General features: G+C 41.2%; 2 protein-coding genes across 6 annotated transcripts; both read left to right on the top strand.

Moving 5' to 3' along the window:
* The first annotated feature begins 1,044 nt into the window (after positions 1 to 1,044).
* Positions 1,045 to 3,338, top strand: cox17 (cytochrome c oxidase copper chaperone COX17). Of its 2 annotated transcripts, none has more exons than XM_067515530.1 (4): positions 1,045 to 1,179; positions 1,999 to 2,122; positions 2,215 to 2,330; positions 3,091 to 3,338. In XM_067515530.1, exons 2-3 carry the CDS (start codon positions 2,004 to 2,006, stop codon positions 2,297 to 2,299), a joined length of 204 nt encoding a protein of 67 aa, XP_067371631.1. In that variant the 5' UTR covers positions 1,045 to 1,179; positions 1,999 to 2,003; the 3' UTR covers positions 2,300 to 2,330; positions 3,091 to 3,338. The 2 variants fall into 2 exon arrangements, with proteins under 2 accessions (XP_067371631.1, XP_067371632.1); XM_067515531.1 differs by lacking the exon at positions 1,045 to 1,179 and adding an exon at positions 1,351 to 1,369.
* Positions 3,339 to 4,778: 1,440 nt separating this feature from the next.
* popdc2 (popeye domain containing 2) lies at positions 4,779 to 17,273 on the top strand. 4 transcript variants are annotated; one of them, XM_067515528.1, is made up of 4 exons: positions 4,779 to 5,590; positions 8,263 to 8,371; positions 9,661 to 10,096; positions 16,624 to 17,273. In XM_067515528.1, the coding sequence occupies exons 1-4, from the start codon at positions 5,079 to 5,081 to the stop codon at positions 16,704 to 16,706; spliced, it is 1,140 nt and encodes a 379-aa protein (XP_067371629.1). In that variant the 5' UTR covers positions 4,779 to 5,078; the 3' UTR covers positions 16,707 to 17,273. The 4 variants fall into 4 exon arrangements, with proteins under 4 accessions (XP_067371629.1, XP_067371625.1, XP_067371626.1 ...); XM_067515524.1 differs by having other exon boundaries at positions 16,595 to 17,273; XM_067515525.1 differs by having other exon boundaries at positions 9,661 to 10,237; positions 16,624 to 16,765.
* The last annotated feature ends 5 nt before the right edge of the window (positions 17,274 to 17,278 follow it).

Here is a 17,278-nt window from a genome sequence, read left to right as displayed (position 1 = left end):
ATCATACAGAGCAATATGCTTACTTGCTTCTTTTATCTAGCACGCAGCTGGCCCTCAAACTAGAATAAGTGAGTCAGATCTGCTGCTTAAGCACGACTATGATGACGCACTATACACCCAGTAGACATGTATACACACACATACAACTTCTGTATTGCAGGACAGAAAATGAACATCTTCATATTACAAAAGTCCCAAGACACCAGTGTGTACTGTCCCACTCAGCAATTGTATTTTTACAGCACAGAATGTGATATCTGCCACCGTACCCGGAAGAGTAAATGTGTTACAGCACATTCCCAATCGCCAGCTGCACAGTGCCGGTCCCAGGACTGGTAGAAATTGGGGAGGGTTGCATCAGGAAGGGCACCCGGCATAAAAACTGTGTCAAGTCAACATGCAAAATGATCAGCTGTGGCCACCCTGACATATGTGATAAGCCGAAAAAAGACAAAAGAAAAAAAAAGTACCTGGAAGTGTGACAATTGATGTTAGTCTTTAAATACAGTTTTTATATTTAACATTACACACTACAATTTAAATTAATCAAGAATCTTTTGAAGATAAAGGATAAAACATTTGCTGCAAGATTTTCTAATTTTAGTTGTTTCTGAATTCCCTGCATTGTAAAATACTCCTTTTAAAAATACCTGGATCCATATTTCGACTATCTTTTCAACATTTTTGTAATAAAACCTCTTTTATTTTTTTACTCACAGTGTGAATGGTTGTCTGTCTGTGTAGGTCTGTCCAGGGGGTACCCTGCCTCGCGCCCAATGACAGCTGGAATACCCTCCTGTGACCCACATAGGATAAGCTGTGAAAGAGAATGGTTGCATGATAGCTTAGTTAAATATTATATTAAAAATATTAAAAAAAAACATATTTTATAAAAATGTCTCTTTGGGCGCTCACTTCCTTGATGTTTTGTAATTTTATCTGTATTAATTTGAACCCGTGCTGTACATTATTTATCAGATCATCCTTTAAACTTCCATTTGTTCCATTGACTGTAGTTTCGTCACGTTACGGCTCGGTACTACATTTCCCAGAAGGCTCCACTGAGTCGTGGCGTCACGGGGGTTTGTATAAGGACGCAAAACACGTGAGTTTGCTTTCCTCGTGTTGCTTCGCTTTCGTTTTTCAAGGTGAAGCGTCCGCGAACTGGACTCTGAACACGTAAGTTCCATAACATAGTTTTACTGCGTTTATCGGCAGTTGTTTCCAAAGCTGTGAAATGTCCCCGTGACGTCTGTCGCCTTCACACGGATAGAAAGTGTTTTTGTGAACGTTTTTGCGAGTAACGTTGGCGGCTGTTTGCTAACTATGTTAGCCACACTGACCCTCATGCATTGGGTCTAAAGATAAGGTAGTAAACTTGAACACAGCAGATATGTTGGGGATCCCGTTCAGGTTCGGTCTGTACCCTCACAGAGTAATACTCTGATATTACAGTATCAAAATACTCGTCCTACGAGTGACCTGCTGCATGAAGTGTTCGCTGTCATCTTTAGCTTAAGTTGCATCAGTTCCTTTATTCTTACTTTGTGGTCCAACGTGATTATTTGGTTATCTCCCTTAACATTTCTGTATATAATTACCCAAGATCATTTCTTCCACCGCTGCAACAAACGGCACTCTACTGATGAGTCTGTATATTAGTTCTTTAATGTATTATTCCTTTACTTATACAGGTTAGTGTCGTGTCTAGGTTAGTGTCTCATTTTCAAGAGAGACCCGTTAGTTATTTGATTGCTGACATTTCTCAAAGACAACCACTATTGGCATGCTTTTTCCACTTTGCTTTTTCCACTTTGCTTTTTCCACTTTCCAGAAGTTTAAAGTACTTAAAGTTGGGTCAAACTAAATGCAAAACTAGAGGTATCCATTCAAATTTAACAGACATACTTGAGTGGAAAATGAACTTATGTAAAATTGCATGATGCCAGTCTGTCAGTTAGCTGAACGAAGTAATGTTCTCTTGTTTCTCTTTTAAAGTGAAGATGTCGACCCTGTCTGCTGCCAGCGTGGCACCTGCCCCTGCGACTGCGAGCACCGAGCAGAAGAAGCCACTGAAAGCGTGCTGTGCATGTCCAGAAACGAAGAAAGTCAGAGATGCTTGGTAAGTGTATAAACTGACAAACTGAATTGATTACGTGTTGCAAGAGAAGGTATTAATTAATACCTTGTTTTATTTTTATTTTTTCCCCTCAGCATCATTGAAAAGGGAGAAGAGAAATGCACAGCTCTAATTGAGGCACATAAAGAGTGCATGAGGGCGCTTGGATTCAAGATTTAACCACTCCATTTTGTGTGTGTGTGTGTGTTTGGTAAGTATCAGGTTCAGTCACTGCCAGCTTTACACACTCGCATGTAACTTTTACCCTGTTTGCAACCAGTTTCCTTATGCAGGATGATTTGTATCTCTCAGCTGTCACTGACCACAAGCTCCACTAACTGACTAGACTGTTTTTATGAAAAACCACCCTATACAACTTTCGGGAATAAAACTAGTAGTACATCCTTTGGAAATAATTTAATTATCACAAGGAACAGTTTACCTTCATTTTTGTTCGATCTATTATTAAGGAAGAGGTCATCACACTAAACTAATTATTAATCTGCCAGATAGTTTAAAATAGTTTCCGTAAATTGTCAAAGATGTATTTATTTCTATCCTTCAATTTATTATATATGAAACTGTAATGTGTAAATTGGTTTAATTAAAAAATAAAATAAAAATGAGGCACAATTTAGTAGAATCCAAGGCAACTTCCTGATGTCTTTTTGTAGGTGTGTGTCGAGGCCGATCTCCTCTGTGGTTACATGGCTACATATAAAACATGCTTGAAACCATGTGGCTCAGTTCAGGTTTCAGAAGCTGTACTGACATCACCTTAAAGAGCAGATACACCTTTTAGTGAAGTAGGCTGGAGGAAGAATTAGAGTAGTAGGCTGAATTTGATTGTGTGCTACTTTATATTCACGCACAGACACCCGTTAAATATAAACCTTGTTTTTGTTACTGCTGCATTCTCTCTGCACTCTGAACTGTAACAGGCTCATTGTGTTTCCCTTTTCATCCTACAGTGTATTGCTGTGTGAGTGATGACAACCCTGGATATTCTTTTCCTTTTCCTTCTCCCTCTAATTTATACATCCACTGGAAGAGAAATTGGATAATGATGCACTTGGGACGATGGGCTGATGTCTGTTAGTGTGAAAGTTTTTTGTTTGTTAGTTTTTTTTTTGGGCTTTGTTTTTTTTTAAGTATGCAGAATTTGACAAATGTGTGAAAATGTGGATTGCTGTTTGAATAAAAGTCCTATGCAATAAGACATTGTTTTGATGTGGATTGATGCCTTTGTAGCATGAAATATTAATCATCTCGCAGCCTTGTATTGAAGGTTTGTTGTCCCATTGAAAATGGTGGCATGTCACAGTTGCTGTCCCTGGTATGCACTTAGGCTTAAAAATAACTCCTGCCCCTGCAAAGTCAATACTTGGCATATCTGCATTCTTTCTTTATAGCAGGACACACCAAAGTAGCTGGCAGTGGACGTCTACTCTGACACATTAACAAAACCTGCTGGAATTGTAAAGTACTCTAAAACGTGGCAACTTGTGGTCCCTGTAATTTAATATGCTTATCGCACCTGATCCATGTCTTTTCATTTCTGTTAAGACAAAAATCTAAAGACAACTAAAACACTACTATAAATGTACATATTTCAAAATGTCTTCCAGTGTGGGTTTTAACTAATGATTGAATTGATGTATACTTCTTACAGACAGAAGTTGGGGAAAGTACCCAATACTCAAGTAAATCTGCAAGCGTCACATTTTTACTCACGTTACTGTATAAGCATACGTTTGAAAATGTCCAAGGAGTAAATTGGTAAACACTCAAGTAAAGCAACTTGAAGTTGTACTTAAGTACAGTACAGAAGTAACGCTATTTACTTTCCACCACTGACTGAAGTTTAATAGGATTAACCACGGCAGACACTGGACTTTTATGTAAATACTTTAAAGTACTCAGCAGTATGCAAGATTCAGGTCACTTGAAGAGACAGAACAATTCCAACACAGTAATAAAGCCACTTTCCATTTTTCTGACATCACACAACTAATTTAAAACATCTTTTTTACCAAAACCTACAAATTTCAGATGTTACAGGAAGAATACAAGATACTTTTTATGCTAATATAGGTCTTTACCTTTTGGAGAGGGCTATAATTGCGCATAAGGGCATCATATTTGACTGTATGTATTCTATAATTACATTGTAAGTTTACTGTCTTGGACCATTAAAAACAAAAAACAAAGTAGAGAAGAGACATTTCCAATGAGCTGTGACTGAGATGGACTCACCCGTGAGCTGTGAGGGCTCAGCCGGCAGTGTTGGTGTTTATACCTGAAATCTGACCTGTGTTGTCATCCTACTTATGTCAGTGTCTCTAAATATGCACCAGCAGAGCCACAGTCCTGGACTCATGAGAGGCCTCATGCAGTTTGAATGAAGGAGGAACTGTGTTGTGGCTTTGTACTTTCTTAAGTGTGTGACACTGTGAGACCCTGGGAGATATTTCTTCTAGCCCCTCTCCTCCTCCCTCCAGTTTCCTGCCTTTCTCCCTCTCTCTTTCTGTTATGTTAAGTAGCAGGCCTGCTTTCTGTCCACCACTCTTTCCTCCTTGGGTTTCAATTCCAAACATGGTTATCCTTCTAGTGCTCTATCAACGCCCGCCCCACCTCCCTTATCCCTTCTCTTCCAGCTGTTGGCTCTACAGTGCTGGCGGGTGGCTACGAGAGACAGACAGAAAAGCACAGCAAGACACTTAAAGGGAGGACAGGGCGAGAAAGCAGAGGAAAGAAGAAGGGACACATAATGAGAAGCGGAGGAGAAGAAGAAGCCCATGCCAGCCGTGTTTCTGTGAGAAATAAAACCGGGAGAACTTCTTCACATTGAAGAATTTTCTACTGCCTGCCAAGGGAACAAACATTTACTTCTGGCACTTTTTTGTCAGCATCAACTGTTTATTTTCGATCGAGCTGGTTCCATTTGTTTGTTCCGTGTATGAAAAGCCTCGAAAACATGTGGGCAGATAACACGTCTCTGCTGGAGAGCTTGCTCTTTGCCCCCCTCTGCAATGGCTGGAGCAACAGCACAGAGGGAGCCATGTACCATTTGGGGAACACCATTTTGTTCTTGGGCTACATGGGAGGAAGCGGGGCCTACGGATGTCTCTTCATCTTCGGCTTTCTGGCTCCAGCCTTCCTGTGCCTGACCCTGTGGGGCTGGATGACAATGTGCGGCCTGGATGTCTTCACCTGGAACCTGCTCCTGCTTCTGGCCTGCTTAGCTCAAATCTGCCACCTGCTTTACCGGCTGCACCAAGAGGGCATACGCAGCGAGGAGCTGACCTCTCTGTACCAGGCGGTCTACCTGCCGCTGGGCGTGTCCGTCCAGGTGTTTAAGGAAATAACAAGTGCTTTTGAGAATAAGGTGGTGGAGCTGAAAGCAGGAGAGACGTATGCTGTGGAGGGCAAGACCCCCATTGACCAGCTCTCCTTCCTGCTTTCCGGGAGGTGGGAAGTGTGTGTGTGTTTGTGTGTTTCGGCAGGCATGTGTGCATATATGTAGACACCTGTACAACATAAAGCAAACCACTGTTACTGACGTCTCCACAAGCAAAAATAGTAATACCCTCCACCCATCCATTATCTGTAATCGCTTATCCTGAGTAGGGCTGCAGAGGGGCTCGAGCCTATTTAAGCCGTCATATGACGGAAGGCAGGATACAAGCTAGACATGTCATCAATCTATCTCACGGCCAACACAGAGAGACATACACAGACGGACAACCATTCACACCTACGGGAAATTTGGAGTGACCAGTTAACCTAACATGCATGTCTCAGGACTGTGGAAGGAAACCGGAGTAGCCGGAGTAACCGGAGGAAACCCACGCAAGCACTGGGAGAATAAACAAACTCCACACAGAAAGGCCGGAGCTGGCTGGGGAATCAATCTGGGGAACTTGTAGCAGTGAGTGCTAACCACTCCACCACTGTGCCGTCCCTAATAGTAATATTTTTTACTTCGTAAACCTACAACATCTGATTTTTGCCATCTGGAGACAGAGAAAACAAAACTCAGACAAAAATCTTGTGGCAAAACAGTTGTTGATTTTATACATCTGGTAGTTAGAGAGCAACATCAATTTCTTATCATGTTTACAATCACCACAAGACTACAAGTCAGTATTCTCTCTTTTAGCTCTGCTTTGGTCTATACTAACTCTTGGCTACTTATCAAGGCTGCATGTCCCACATCTCTAACTGGCACTGAGAGTCTGCAGAGTGTATGTGGTGTCCTTGTGGTGTTCGTCCCTATGAACAACTCCTTGAGTTGGCACATGGGCGCTTAACCTGTTGCTAATTCAAAAATATGCATCATAGCTTTAACTTTTACGCCTTAAGTAAAATCACCGCGTCCAACAGTGATGTCACAGTGAGTCAATGTAAAATACTGGTCTATGAGGCAAGTAGTTGGATAAAAGAAGCTTTGTGCAGGGTATATAAAAGTAATATTTACTACTACTACTACTACTAACCTTTCTCTGATTCACTTTGAACAAACTAAACTCCACAGATTTTGTAATTATATATTTATTTCAGAGTTATTGCAGTGGTTTACATTATTTTTTGTGTTGTTTTGTCCGCTATGTGCTCACAGCTCTTGAGTGGTTTGAGAGTTTACATGATTAACAAGCTCATACATTACATGAAGTGTATGATGTTATTGTCGTATTTGTTGATTTAAATTCCTCCAGTAATGGTAGAAAATAAGCATCCATTATTTATAGGAAGCCTCCAATTTTAACTGGCTTTTTCGAGGCCATATTTTTGACTCCTTCAGGCTTTTGGCAGCAATAACGGCCACAGGAAATGTTTCCTCTTCATCCAAACATCCCCAAAGTAGAGCTGCATTTGATCTCACAGTTCTGGAGAAAACACAAGAGAAATGTCATACAGTAAACAGATTATTTTTGTCTGTGACTCACTAGTGTTGCTCTGTACCAGCCGGTCACATACTGTTTCTTTGTACTAGGGACAGGAGATCAGATGCTGCTCTCGCCTTAAACTCAGTTAGCGTTGTCAGTGTTGCTAACGGAGCTAAATTCACCACAACATAAACAAACTAAGAAAAAAACACAACTGATTTTAAAGGGCAGGTGTTTCAGATGTTTCCTGTTCTAGATTCGTTTTGGTCTTTAGCTGCCTGATAAATTATAGGTAAAGATTAGCATTAAACATGTAAGCAACATTTATTTTACATTTTCTTTTTTTTTTTCATTATGCATCTATTTTCTGTCCCTTTGTTTCTGTTTTTGGCTGCTGTGTGTCTGTCACTCATTTTAGTTCCATGTTTGCTTTTTGCATCTTTTGTGGTTGCTGTGCATCTCTTTCTGGTTGTATCATGAGCTATTTCTAATCAGGAATTGCCCATGGGAATCGATCCATTTTGTAGTCTAATGGATTTTGTTCAGGGCTCGGATGTCATATTCGATGTGTGGGTGTGGGATTTTTAATTTTGTCCTAAAATGTTCCTGACAAAAGTATTATTATACCTCAGCCATAATCAAATGATCTAAATTAGTTTTAGTTTACATTAGCTACATTAAACCTCGGGGTGGGGGGGGCAAACCAGAAAACAACCCCCAAAACATGCTATGTGCCACACAACATTTACAGTTTGGGACCCCCTGGTGAAAACCTTTATTTAAACTTTGCAAATGCCAGTCCTGCAGTAAAATCAGCTGCTGAGGCCCACAAAGACCTGGATACTAACCTGTGTTAATAAAGGTAGAGATTTTTGAAGGGCTGTTTCCTGGAGGAGAACTCTTCCTTTGGGAAGATGACAGGCGAGTGAAATAAAGCAGCTCAATTGCAGCACTGATGACATTCAGTTCACAATGAAATGAGGATCAGCAAAGTTTAATCCAGTGACGTTTGTAGGTTCAGTGTGCTGGAAGTTCTTTTTTCTTTTTTCTTTTTTAATAAAACCTGCCCTGGTATCATAGATTGTTTATATGTGCTGTAAGGCAGAAGAAGAAACTATGTACTATTAAGAGCACAGATGTCCTGACAGATATTTATACTAATATTTACCTCGAGCATCTTAGTTTGGCCCTTCACAGTTACCTGTATTTGTATTTTCTTTTACCTTGTTTCTCTCCCTCTCTGTCTTCTTTTAGGATCAATGTGTCTTTGGAGGGCCAGTTCCTGCATTACATCCACCGCCACCAGTTCCTCGACTCTCCAGAGTGGGAGTCTCTCAGACCGAACGAGGAGGGAAAATTCCAGGTACGCTGATGTACTTTAACAATGTAAATTCAAAATGTGATTGTCAAGTTTACAGGCTCACTTGTGAAATAGATGTTATCTTGAAGGGAAACAATGCTTTATTATGTGCAAAACCATATACTGCATCCATCACAACAGCATGGCTTCACAGGAGAAGAGTCCAGGTGCTGAACTGGCCTGCCTGAAGTCCAGACCTTTCACCAATAGAAAACATTTTGTGCATCATAAAACAAAAACATCCGCCAAAAAGGCGCAGGACGGCAGCTAGAACCCTGGGTCGGAAAAGAATGTGACAATATTCCTGACCTATCACTCCAGCGAACGGTCTCCTCACTTTAGCAGACATCTACAGAAGGTTGTTTAATGAAAAGGGGAAGCTACACAATGGTAAACATCAGCCTCTTCCAACTTTTTTGAGATGTGTTGTTGCCATCAAATTTAAATTGAGCTAATATTTTCCATGAAATGGTAAAAAGTCTCAGTTTCAACATCTGATATGTTGTTTATGTCGTATTGTGAAGAAAACATGGGTTGATGAGATTTGCAAATAATTGCATTCTGTTTACATTTATGTTTACACATCATCCAAACTTTTTTGGAATTGGCGTTATAATGTAAAACCAACAGTAAATGTTATTTCATTTGAACCCAAATGACGTAATTTTCTGTCCATCTAATCAAGTAATTTTCTGATTAACCCTTAGACTATAGCTATTTGAGCTCAAGATTCACCATGACAAAGCTGGGACATTCTAAACCAAACAGTTTTTAAAGACGGAGAAGAACATATAATGGGCCAATAAATACCTTAAAGTCCGACTTCACCAATTTCCAACTTGTTGTTTATAGCTTTAGTGTGTAAATGTACATTAATGCTCTTAAACTTCCCTATATTACAATATTTCTCGGCTTCTTTAGGAGTTCAGATGATGTCATCTGGGGGAGCTCTGGAAAAGCAGGTTGACCATGATAACTAATGTGAACAACAAGATGACATAATCTGAATTGAAGGTTCCTCCAAATTATGCCATCTGGAGGCATTTTACAGCTAGACGTAGAGAGATTTTGATATAGGGAAGTCAATGGGAAGTGTAATGGCACTGATGTACATGTACTACACAAACTACAACCAAAAGGGGCGAGTTCAAAATCAGTGAAGCTGTCCTTTAATAACACTCAAAATAATTTAATAAATGCAAATACAGTGCTGGTATTGTTTTCTAACACTAATATATCAGTTTGAAAAGGGATCAAATCTGCCGTCACGATGATCAATTCGTTCTCCCCAGGTGACCTTGACGGCGGAGGAAGACTCTCGCTACATCTCATGGCGTCGCCGCCGCCTCTACACGCTGATCTCAAAAGATCGCTACATCGCCCGTCTCTTCTCAGTCATGCTGGGCCACGACATTGCAGAGAAGCTCTACAACCTCAACAACAAGCTCTACATTAAGACCGGCGTGCTGCTGGACATCCGCCTGCCGAGCCTCTACCACGTGCTGGCCCCCACCTCGCAGGGCAGCGAGGCCGGCAGCGGCAGCGACTGCGGCATCGTCAGAGAACAGCACACCGAACAACCGGGTGAAGACCAAACGCCCGGCCACGAGAAATCCGATCCGGCACAGTGTCAGCAGGCACAAAGAAACGCCCACCTGGATGATCCCAAGGCCCCCAGGCATGAGCGCTGTGAGCACCCCTGGGCAACTGACCCGGAGCTGCCCTCTGGTGAGGACTCCATCAGCCTGGTCCTGGAGGACTTTGCTGATGTCCCTGGCTCCTTAATGGATTATGGCAGTGAGAGGGATTATTTGAGGTAGAGGGGCAGGGTGCTGGAGCTAACACACTGGGTCACCACTTAAGCTACATGTAAGTACCTCACCTGGGTGGAGAGTGGACTGGGGGGGGGGTGTTTGCATGGGCAGCTTGCAATTCACAGTTCTTACTAACCTGGCCAACAAGGCTGAAATCAATATGGATCCTCTTACATTGAAATGGCACATAAGTGGCTGCAAACTTAACAATAAACAGAACATTATAGAAACAATCCACATTCAGCCAGAACAAATGTTATTTTATCATCGGAAGAAATAGAAATGGTCAAGGATTGCATAACAAAAGTTACATTAAAATAATAAAGTCAAAAAATGAACTAATTCAATTTAGAGTAACTGGCTAAATGTGCATTAAACATTATGTTGAGAGGGAAAAAAATCTTTTAATCTTTTTTGCCATTTCAAAATAAGGGGCTGCAAATTTTTGCACCCAACTCTACTTTTTATTCCACTACATTTATTTGACAGTTGTAGATAATAGTTTGTGTTTTTTGGAATTACATGCAACACATTATAAGAGGATCAAATCTGACATTTGATCAACTCAATCTATTATTGATTATCAATGAATACATATTCACAAAAATACAAAGCTCTTTATGCAGAACTTTTTTCTTAATGCAGTATTTCTAACTATGTTCACTAAAGTGCTGAAATGCTATTTAAAGTTCATTCTCTCATTTATCTCGTTCATTTAATATCTTATCCTAAAATATTGATGTGATCAACCATGGACATGACATCGTACGATGATATGATGAAAAGCTGTGATATACTGTAACACCTATATATGAACTTTGCAATGACCATCTTCAGATGTTCAGTAGAGGAAGCTGTAGAAATAATCAAAAACCTTAGTGGCTCACTTTGATGTTCACTGCATCTAATAATTTCAACAAATTGTAAAATGAGGATGATATAATCAGCGTATAATAATAATCCTTCATTTTAATTTTCAATTGTGAGAACCATTTTTCTGAGATTAATATAAATTGTTAAATGGATTTGGATTTCTGGCTCATTTGTATTTATGTATTTTGCTCTGGATAGTAACCACACATATTTGTAGATTTATTAAGGTTTGGTTTGATATTTTTATGAAACTGCCAAGCTTTTCCTTAAATGGTATATAGAGTTCTTCACTGCTGGCCTCCTCAGCTTTCGGCATGTCAGGATTATTTTTGGATTTTAACTTTTATATTATAAGATTAAAACACCCTTAAGGACCAGCTGCCATGCTGCATTAACAGCAAATGAGGGCCCATTGATTCAGACCTGAGCTGGTTCTTTGTAGGGCTGTAAAGTTGGGGGGTCTGCACTCTGAGTGGTGGCCGGGCGGCAGCTGTCTCTTATCTTACTAGGATTTAAGCCTGGAAAATTAGGGGATGTCCTAAAAATGTATGTGCCATGCAATCCATCTACTGGGCCCACACTCCTTGGCTATGTTCACCTCCACCAGCCCTCCTACCATCTCTACACCGGCTCTCACCCAATCCCAGGTGGAGGATCACAGTCTATGGCTTAATATTGAAAGTTCAGGGTAGAGTTTGTTGCAGCATGACTGTGAAGCAGTCGGCCAAAACAATCCCAGGTTAAAGAAACATATCTTCATTTCAGACGTGGGGGTCCCGGCTGTGACTCTGGACTTTGATGTTGCCCTAGTGATCATCACTAACTCTCCTCAACACTCCGATCTCCCTCTGTGCTGGCTAATTAACCCACTTCACCCCTTGTCTCCCCCTTATATGCCCCATTTACCTGCTCCTCTCTACTAGATCGTCTTTCTGCTTTCTGTGAGTCAAGTAACCGTTATTTCCCCCATAAGTTCTGAATTTCCTCTCCGAGTTATCTGTTTCATCTATGGTTATTTGTTGGCATTTTTTGTCTGGCCACTGGATCTGGGTTTTTCTGTGGAGGATTTCTGCCTACATGCAAGCTGACTCTTAGCTGTACAATGCTTTCATGGATTTTATGAACATTGGACATTTGGTTGGAAGTGGATTTTACACAAGACTGAAGACTGTTGTTTGTCCTTATGTTTCCTTTTGGACACGTTGTTACTTTCTGTTTTGTTGCTACTTTTAATTTTAGTTTTTGCATCGTGTTTGCTTGTGTTGTCGCCTCTTCTTCTTAATAGTTTCAGCCGCCCAAAGTTCTCCTCTTTTCCCCATCAGCTCGCCTGTAATGGCTTCCCGTCCTCCCTGTCTTCCGACTCAGCTGCAGAGAATCTTCACTCACAATTTCTTTATTGCGAGAATCCCCTCACTACATTTATCTGCCTGTTACTTACCTTCTCTCTCTTCCATAGATCTCCATGCAATTACCTGTTCGTCTGGCTCCTTCTACCACTTCTCCTCCTCTTCTTATAGCTACAGCCCCTGCCCCCCCATCTCGGGAAGCATTTGTTGCTCCCCAGAGTTATGTTCTCGGGATCCCCAGGCTTGCAGGGTCTTTTTAGTTAAATGTAGATGAATTTGAGATGCGGCCCTCAGTTTTTCCCACTGAACACTCCCGCGTGTTTGGAGAGTGGCGGACGGCTGAGTGTGAGAGAGACTCCAGGTCTACTACCGCGTTTGAGCTGTTTGCTAAGGAGCTTCTAGCCCCAATAACATCTGAGGGAGTCTCCTTGTCTCTTCAGACTTGCACAGAGAAATGGGACCATGGCTGAGTATGCTATCGAGTGTAGAACCACAGTGGCGGACTGCTCTTGTAATGAACCAGCACTAGTAGAAAGGTTTTATCAGGGGTTGTCTGAATCTTTAAAAGACAAACTCTCCTTTCAGGAACTCTCTGACTTACTAAACGCCCTGATTGATGTGTCCACTCGTGTAAACCACGGGACAAGAGAAAGGCGCCTTAGAGTTAGACTCCCCAGCTCTCAGTCACACTCCCCATCGCCCACCCAGGTCCAAGTATCTGAGTATTGGCATCATCTCCTGCCGCCAGCTGCCCGAGTCTCTGACTTTCTCAGCAGGAACATGGAGGCACCTGCTGAGCCACATGTGCTCCAACCTTGCCTCGGCCTCCTGACCTAATTTACGGGGGACCCTGCAGTTTGCTGGCTGCTTGGCCCCTCACTGCCTTTATTGTCTCCGGTGCAGACACAGAATTTATAGATGATGGCATTGCTCATGAGTTGGATCCTCCCTAATCCCACATTCCAAGCCCATTACCATCTGTGCCCTTGATAGTTGAACCTGAGTGCCCTGCAGACTGTTCCTATCATGTTGACGGTGAGAAAATGTACCTTTCCAAATTTGGAAATTTTTGTCCCCCCAGCCACCACTTGTCCTTCGTTCCACTTAGCTAGTCGCCATAACCCCCATATCGATTGGCTAGAGGGTAAAATTACCAACAGTGGGGCCTCCTGCTCACGCCTCTGCCTTGGACAAGCTGTCACTCCCCTGAGACCTCACTCGAGAACACTGATCTAACTAATGTACCCAAGATTTATCACGACTTTAAATCAGATTTCAGTAAAGACAAAGGCACATCTCTTCCTTCTCACCACCCCTATGATTGCACCATAGACCCCTTACTGGGCACTATGCCTCTGTGCGAGTCTCTTGCAGGCGGCCTCATCTTCTGCCACTGGTGCGGGCTTCTTTTTTTGTGAGTAAGAAAGATCGGGGGAGCTCGGACCATGTATGGATTATCGCAGATCAAATCAAATAACTGTTCGCAACCGTTACCCTCTTCCACTTACAGTGCATCCAGAGAGTATTCACAGTGTTTAACTGTTTTTTTCCACATTTTTTACGTGCAGCTTTATTCCAAAATAGATCAAATTCATTAGTTTTCCTCAATATTTTACAAACTATAACCTATAATGGCAATGTAAAAAAGTTTGTTTAAAATCTTTTCAAATTTATAAAAAAAAAAAAAATCTAATCTAATTGAGCTCTGGTGCATCCTGTTTCCACTGATCCTTGAGATGTTTCTACTTCTTGATTGGAGTCCACCTGTGTGAAATTCAGTTGACTGGTCATGATTTGGTAAAGCATACACCTGTCTATATAAGGTCCCACAGTTAACAGTGCATGTCAGAGCACAAACTAAGCCATGAAGTCCAAGGAATTGTCAGCAGACCTCTAAGGCAGGATTGTATCGAGACACAAATCTGGGTAAGGGTACAGAAAAATGTATCCAGCATTGATGTGCTCAATGAGCACAGTGGCCTCCATCATCTGTAAATGGAATAAGTTTAGAACCACCAGGACTAGAACGGGCTAGTCGGGAAAAAAAGGGCGATCGAGAGAGAAGGGCCTGACTACAAGAACCCGATGGTCACTCTGAAAGCGCTCTCCTGTGGAGAGAGGAGAACCTACCGGAAGAACAGCCATCTCTGCAGCACTCCGCCAATCAGCCATGTATGGCAGAGTAGCCAGACAGAAACAACTCCTGAGTAAAAGGCGCATGAGGGGGGCTGAAGGACTCAAAATTCCCTGATCTGATGAAATGAAGATTGATATACTTGGCCTGAATGCTAAGTGTCATTTCTAGAGGAAACCCGGCACCACTCGCTGCCTGGCCAATGCCATCCCTATAGTAAAGCTGAAAAACATCCCCACAACCTGATGCTGCTACCACCATGCTGTCGGGACGTTTTTCAGCAGCAGGAATAGGGAAACTAGTAAGGATCGAGAGAAAGATGTGTGCAGCAATGTATAGAGACATCCTTGATTAAAAACCTGTTCCAGTGCGCTCTGGACCTCAGAACTTTCAACAGGACGGTGACCCTAAACACACAGCCACGATAACAAAGGAGTGGCTGTGTGGCAACTAAATGTCCTTAAGTGGCTCAGCCAGAGCCCAGACTTGAACCCGACCAAACATCTCTGGAGAGATCTGAGAATCCCTGTGCACCGACGCTGCCCATCCAAGCTGATGGAGCTTGAGAGGTGCTGCAAAGAAGAATGGAAGAAAGTGCCCAAAAATGGCTGTACCAAGCTTGTAGCATCATACTCAAAAAGACTTGAGGGAGTGATTGATGCCAAAGGTGCTTCAACAAAATGTTAAGCAAAGGAAGTGAAAACTTATGTACATGTTATCTGTTCTTTTTTTTTTTTCATTTTTAAATTTGCAAAGATTTCAAACTTCTTTTTAAGTTGTAATTATAGGGTATTGTTATTAGAAGTATTGTTTGTAGAAGTTTGAGGAAAATAAGGACTTTGATCCATTTTGATATAAGGCTGTAATATAACAAAAGGCTGAACGCTGTGAATACTTTTCCGGATGGACTGCATCTCCTCAGTATTTGAACTTCTGCAGGGAGCTTCCATATTTACTTAGGTGGACCTCAGGAATGTCTGCCAAGGCTGTGACTGTTCAATGTTTCCCTGGTGATCACTACCTCTCCTCAGCGTTCTGATCTACCTCTGAATCTCCACTCACCATTTCTTCCTCGTGAGAATTCCCTCATTTGTCTCGGAGTTTTGCTTTTTACTTACCTTCTCTCTCAGTTCCTCACGCCATTACTTGTTCCTCTGGCAACGTCTGCAATCCAGTCCTCTGCACAGGTCCTTCCACTACAATTATATTTAATAAGCCATATACAGCCTCCCAACTCCTCCAATCTCCAGCATTTTTTTTCTGGGTCCGATTAAACAGTATATTAACAGCGATAGTGGGAGGCAAATTAATCTGCATAAAACTGAAACCAGTTCTGCACTCCAGCACATGTGTTGGCAATAAATTCAACAAGTTTGCTTTAAAAAGTACTACGGCACTTTGTCTTGATTTTTTACAGAAGCATCTTGCTGGTAATGAACTAGATGCAGTACTACATACACTTCTGTAAAGTGCGTTTAAAACGATTCAGCACATGTAGTTTCAATTGTGGAGCATTATATAAACGTGTTTCCTTTTTTAAACACACTACTTTCTAGACAAAACTCAGTAACTAGAAAAAACTGGATGCACCTGACCACAATTTGGAACCACATCCAAGGATTTGAATAGTTTTCTAAATTTATATAAAAACACATTTTACTTTGGAATTGTTTAAAGCTCAATGGGTGAAAATGGAAAATGTATCACCTAAAAATTAAATCTACCGACATGTATAGGTGAATATATTGAGAAGCAATTGCAGCTAGAAATAAATGTTCTCTCTAAAAAGTTCCCAGTTTATATCTTCTTACTGAGTAGGGGTCATTGTACTTAATTCCTAATTGTACTTAAACAGTTTTAAATATTAGTTACTAGTAAGTTACTCTACTATAAAGAATCTTTTAGAAATTACATATTTTAGCTGTTAATTCTACCGCTACCAGCTGTAACATTAGTACTTTAAGACTGTAAAATATTATTACTGTTTCATCTAGTGCTTTAAATATATTTGGCCTCATATTTCTGTACCTTTAACACAAATCTTTTACATTATAAATAGATCTGAGCACCTCAATGTTGTCTCTGCAGGAGGTGATAGTGATGGGAATCTACCGCCTCGATTCCAAAGGGGCAGAGCTCCACTGGCCCCCACCGACACTCCCAAACTGTGAGAATGGTCTCTCCAGGACAATACTGCAGTACGCCACCGTCCCCTCTCCTCAGTCCTGACCACAGGGAGCATTTCATCTTCCTTCTTGCTATTTAAATTACGGTTTGAAATCTTAGCCAATATTGATAATCACCATATTAACGTAATATGATATGTAATGTAATAAGGTGATCTGCCACATCTATTCAACTTACATGACAATTGTGGATATTTTACAATGTCAATGTAATTTACAAATATACAACGTAATAAGTGATGCTTCATTACAATGTTCAAAGAGCAGCCAGTGATTTGTACTGGTTGAGTTTCTGTTGCTGTCAGAGAGAAAAAGATTGATATGTTGACTTACTGATGCCAACAAGTGTCCAACATGCAATGATTAAACTTACACCATCCTAACTGGCACTGGAACAACGAGGAACAGCCAGCGGTCATGTTTTTCTATGTAATAAAAATGAATTCTTTGTTACTCAAACAGATGCATTTGGTGTTTAAGGCATACGAGCTGAAGTTACTATGACTGTTGGATTTGTACTTAACCTGATTTGATAATAAATCTGACTTTTGACGTTT

This window comes from Channa argus, chromosome 9 (assembly GCF_033026475.1).
Source record: "Channa argus isolate prfri chromosome 9, Channa argus male v1.0, whole genome shotgun sequence".
Taxonomy (NCBI): Eukaryota; Metazoa; Chordata; class Actinopteri; order Anabantiformes; family Channidae; genus Channa; species Channa argus.
This window is presented reverse-complemented; position numbering and strand designations above follow the sequence as displayed.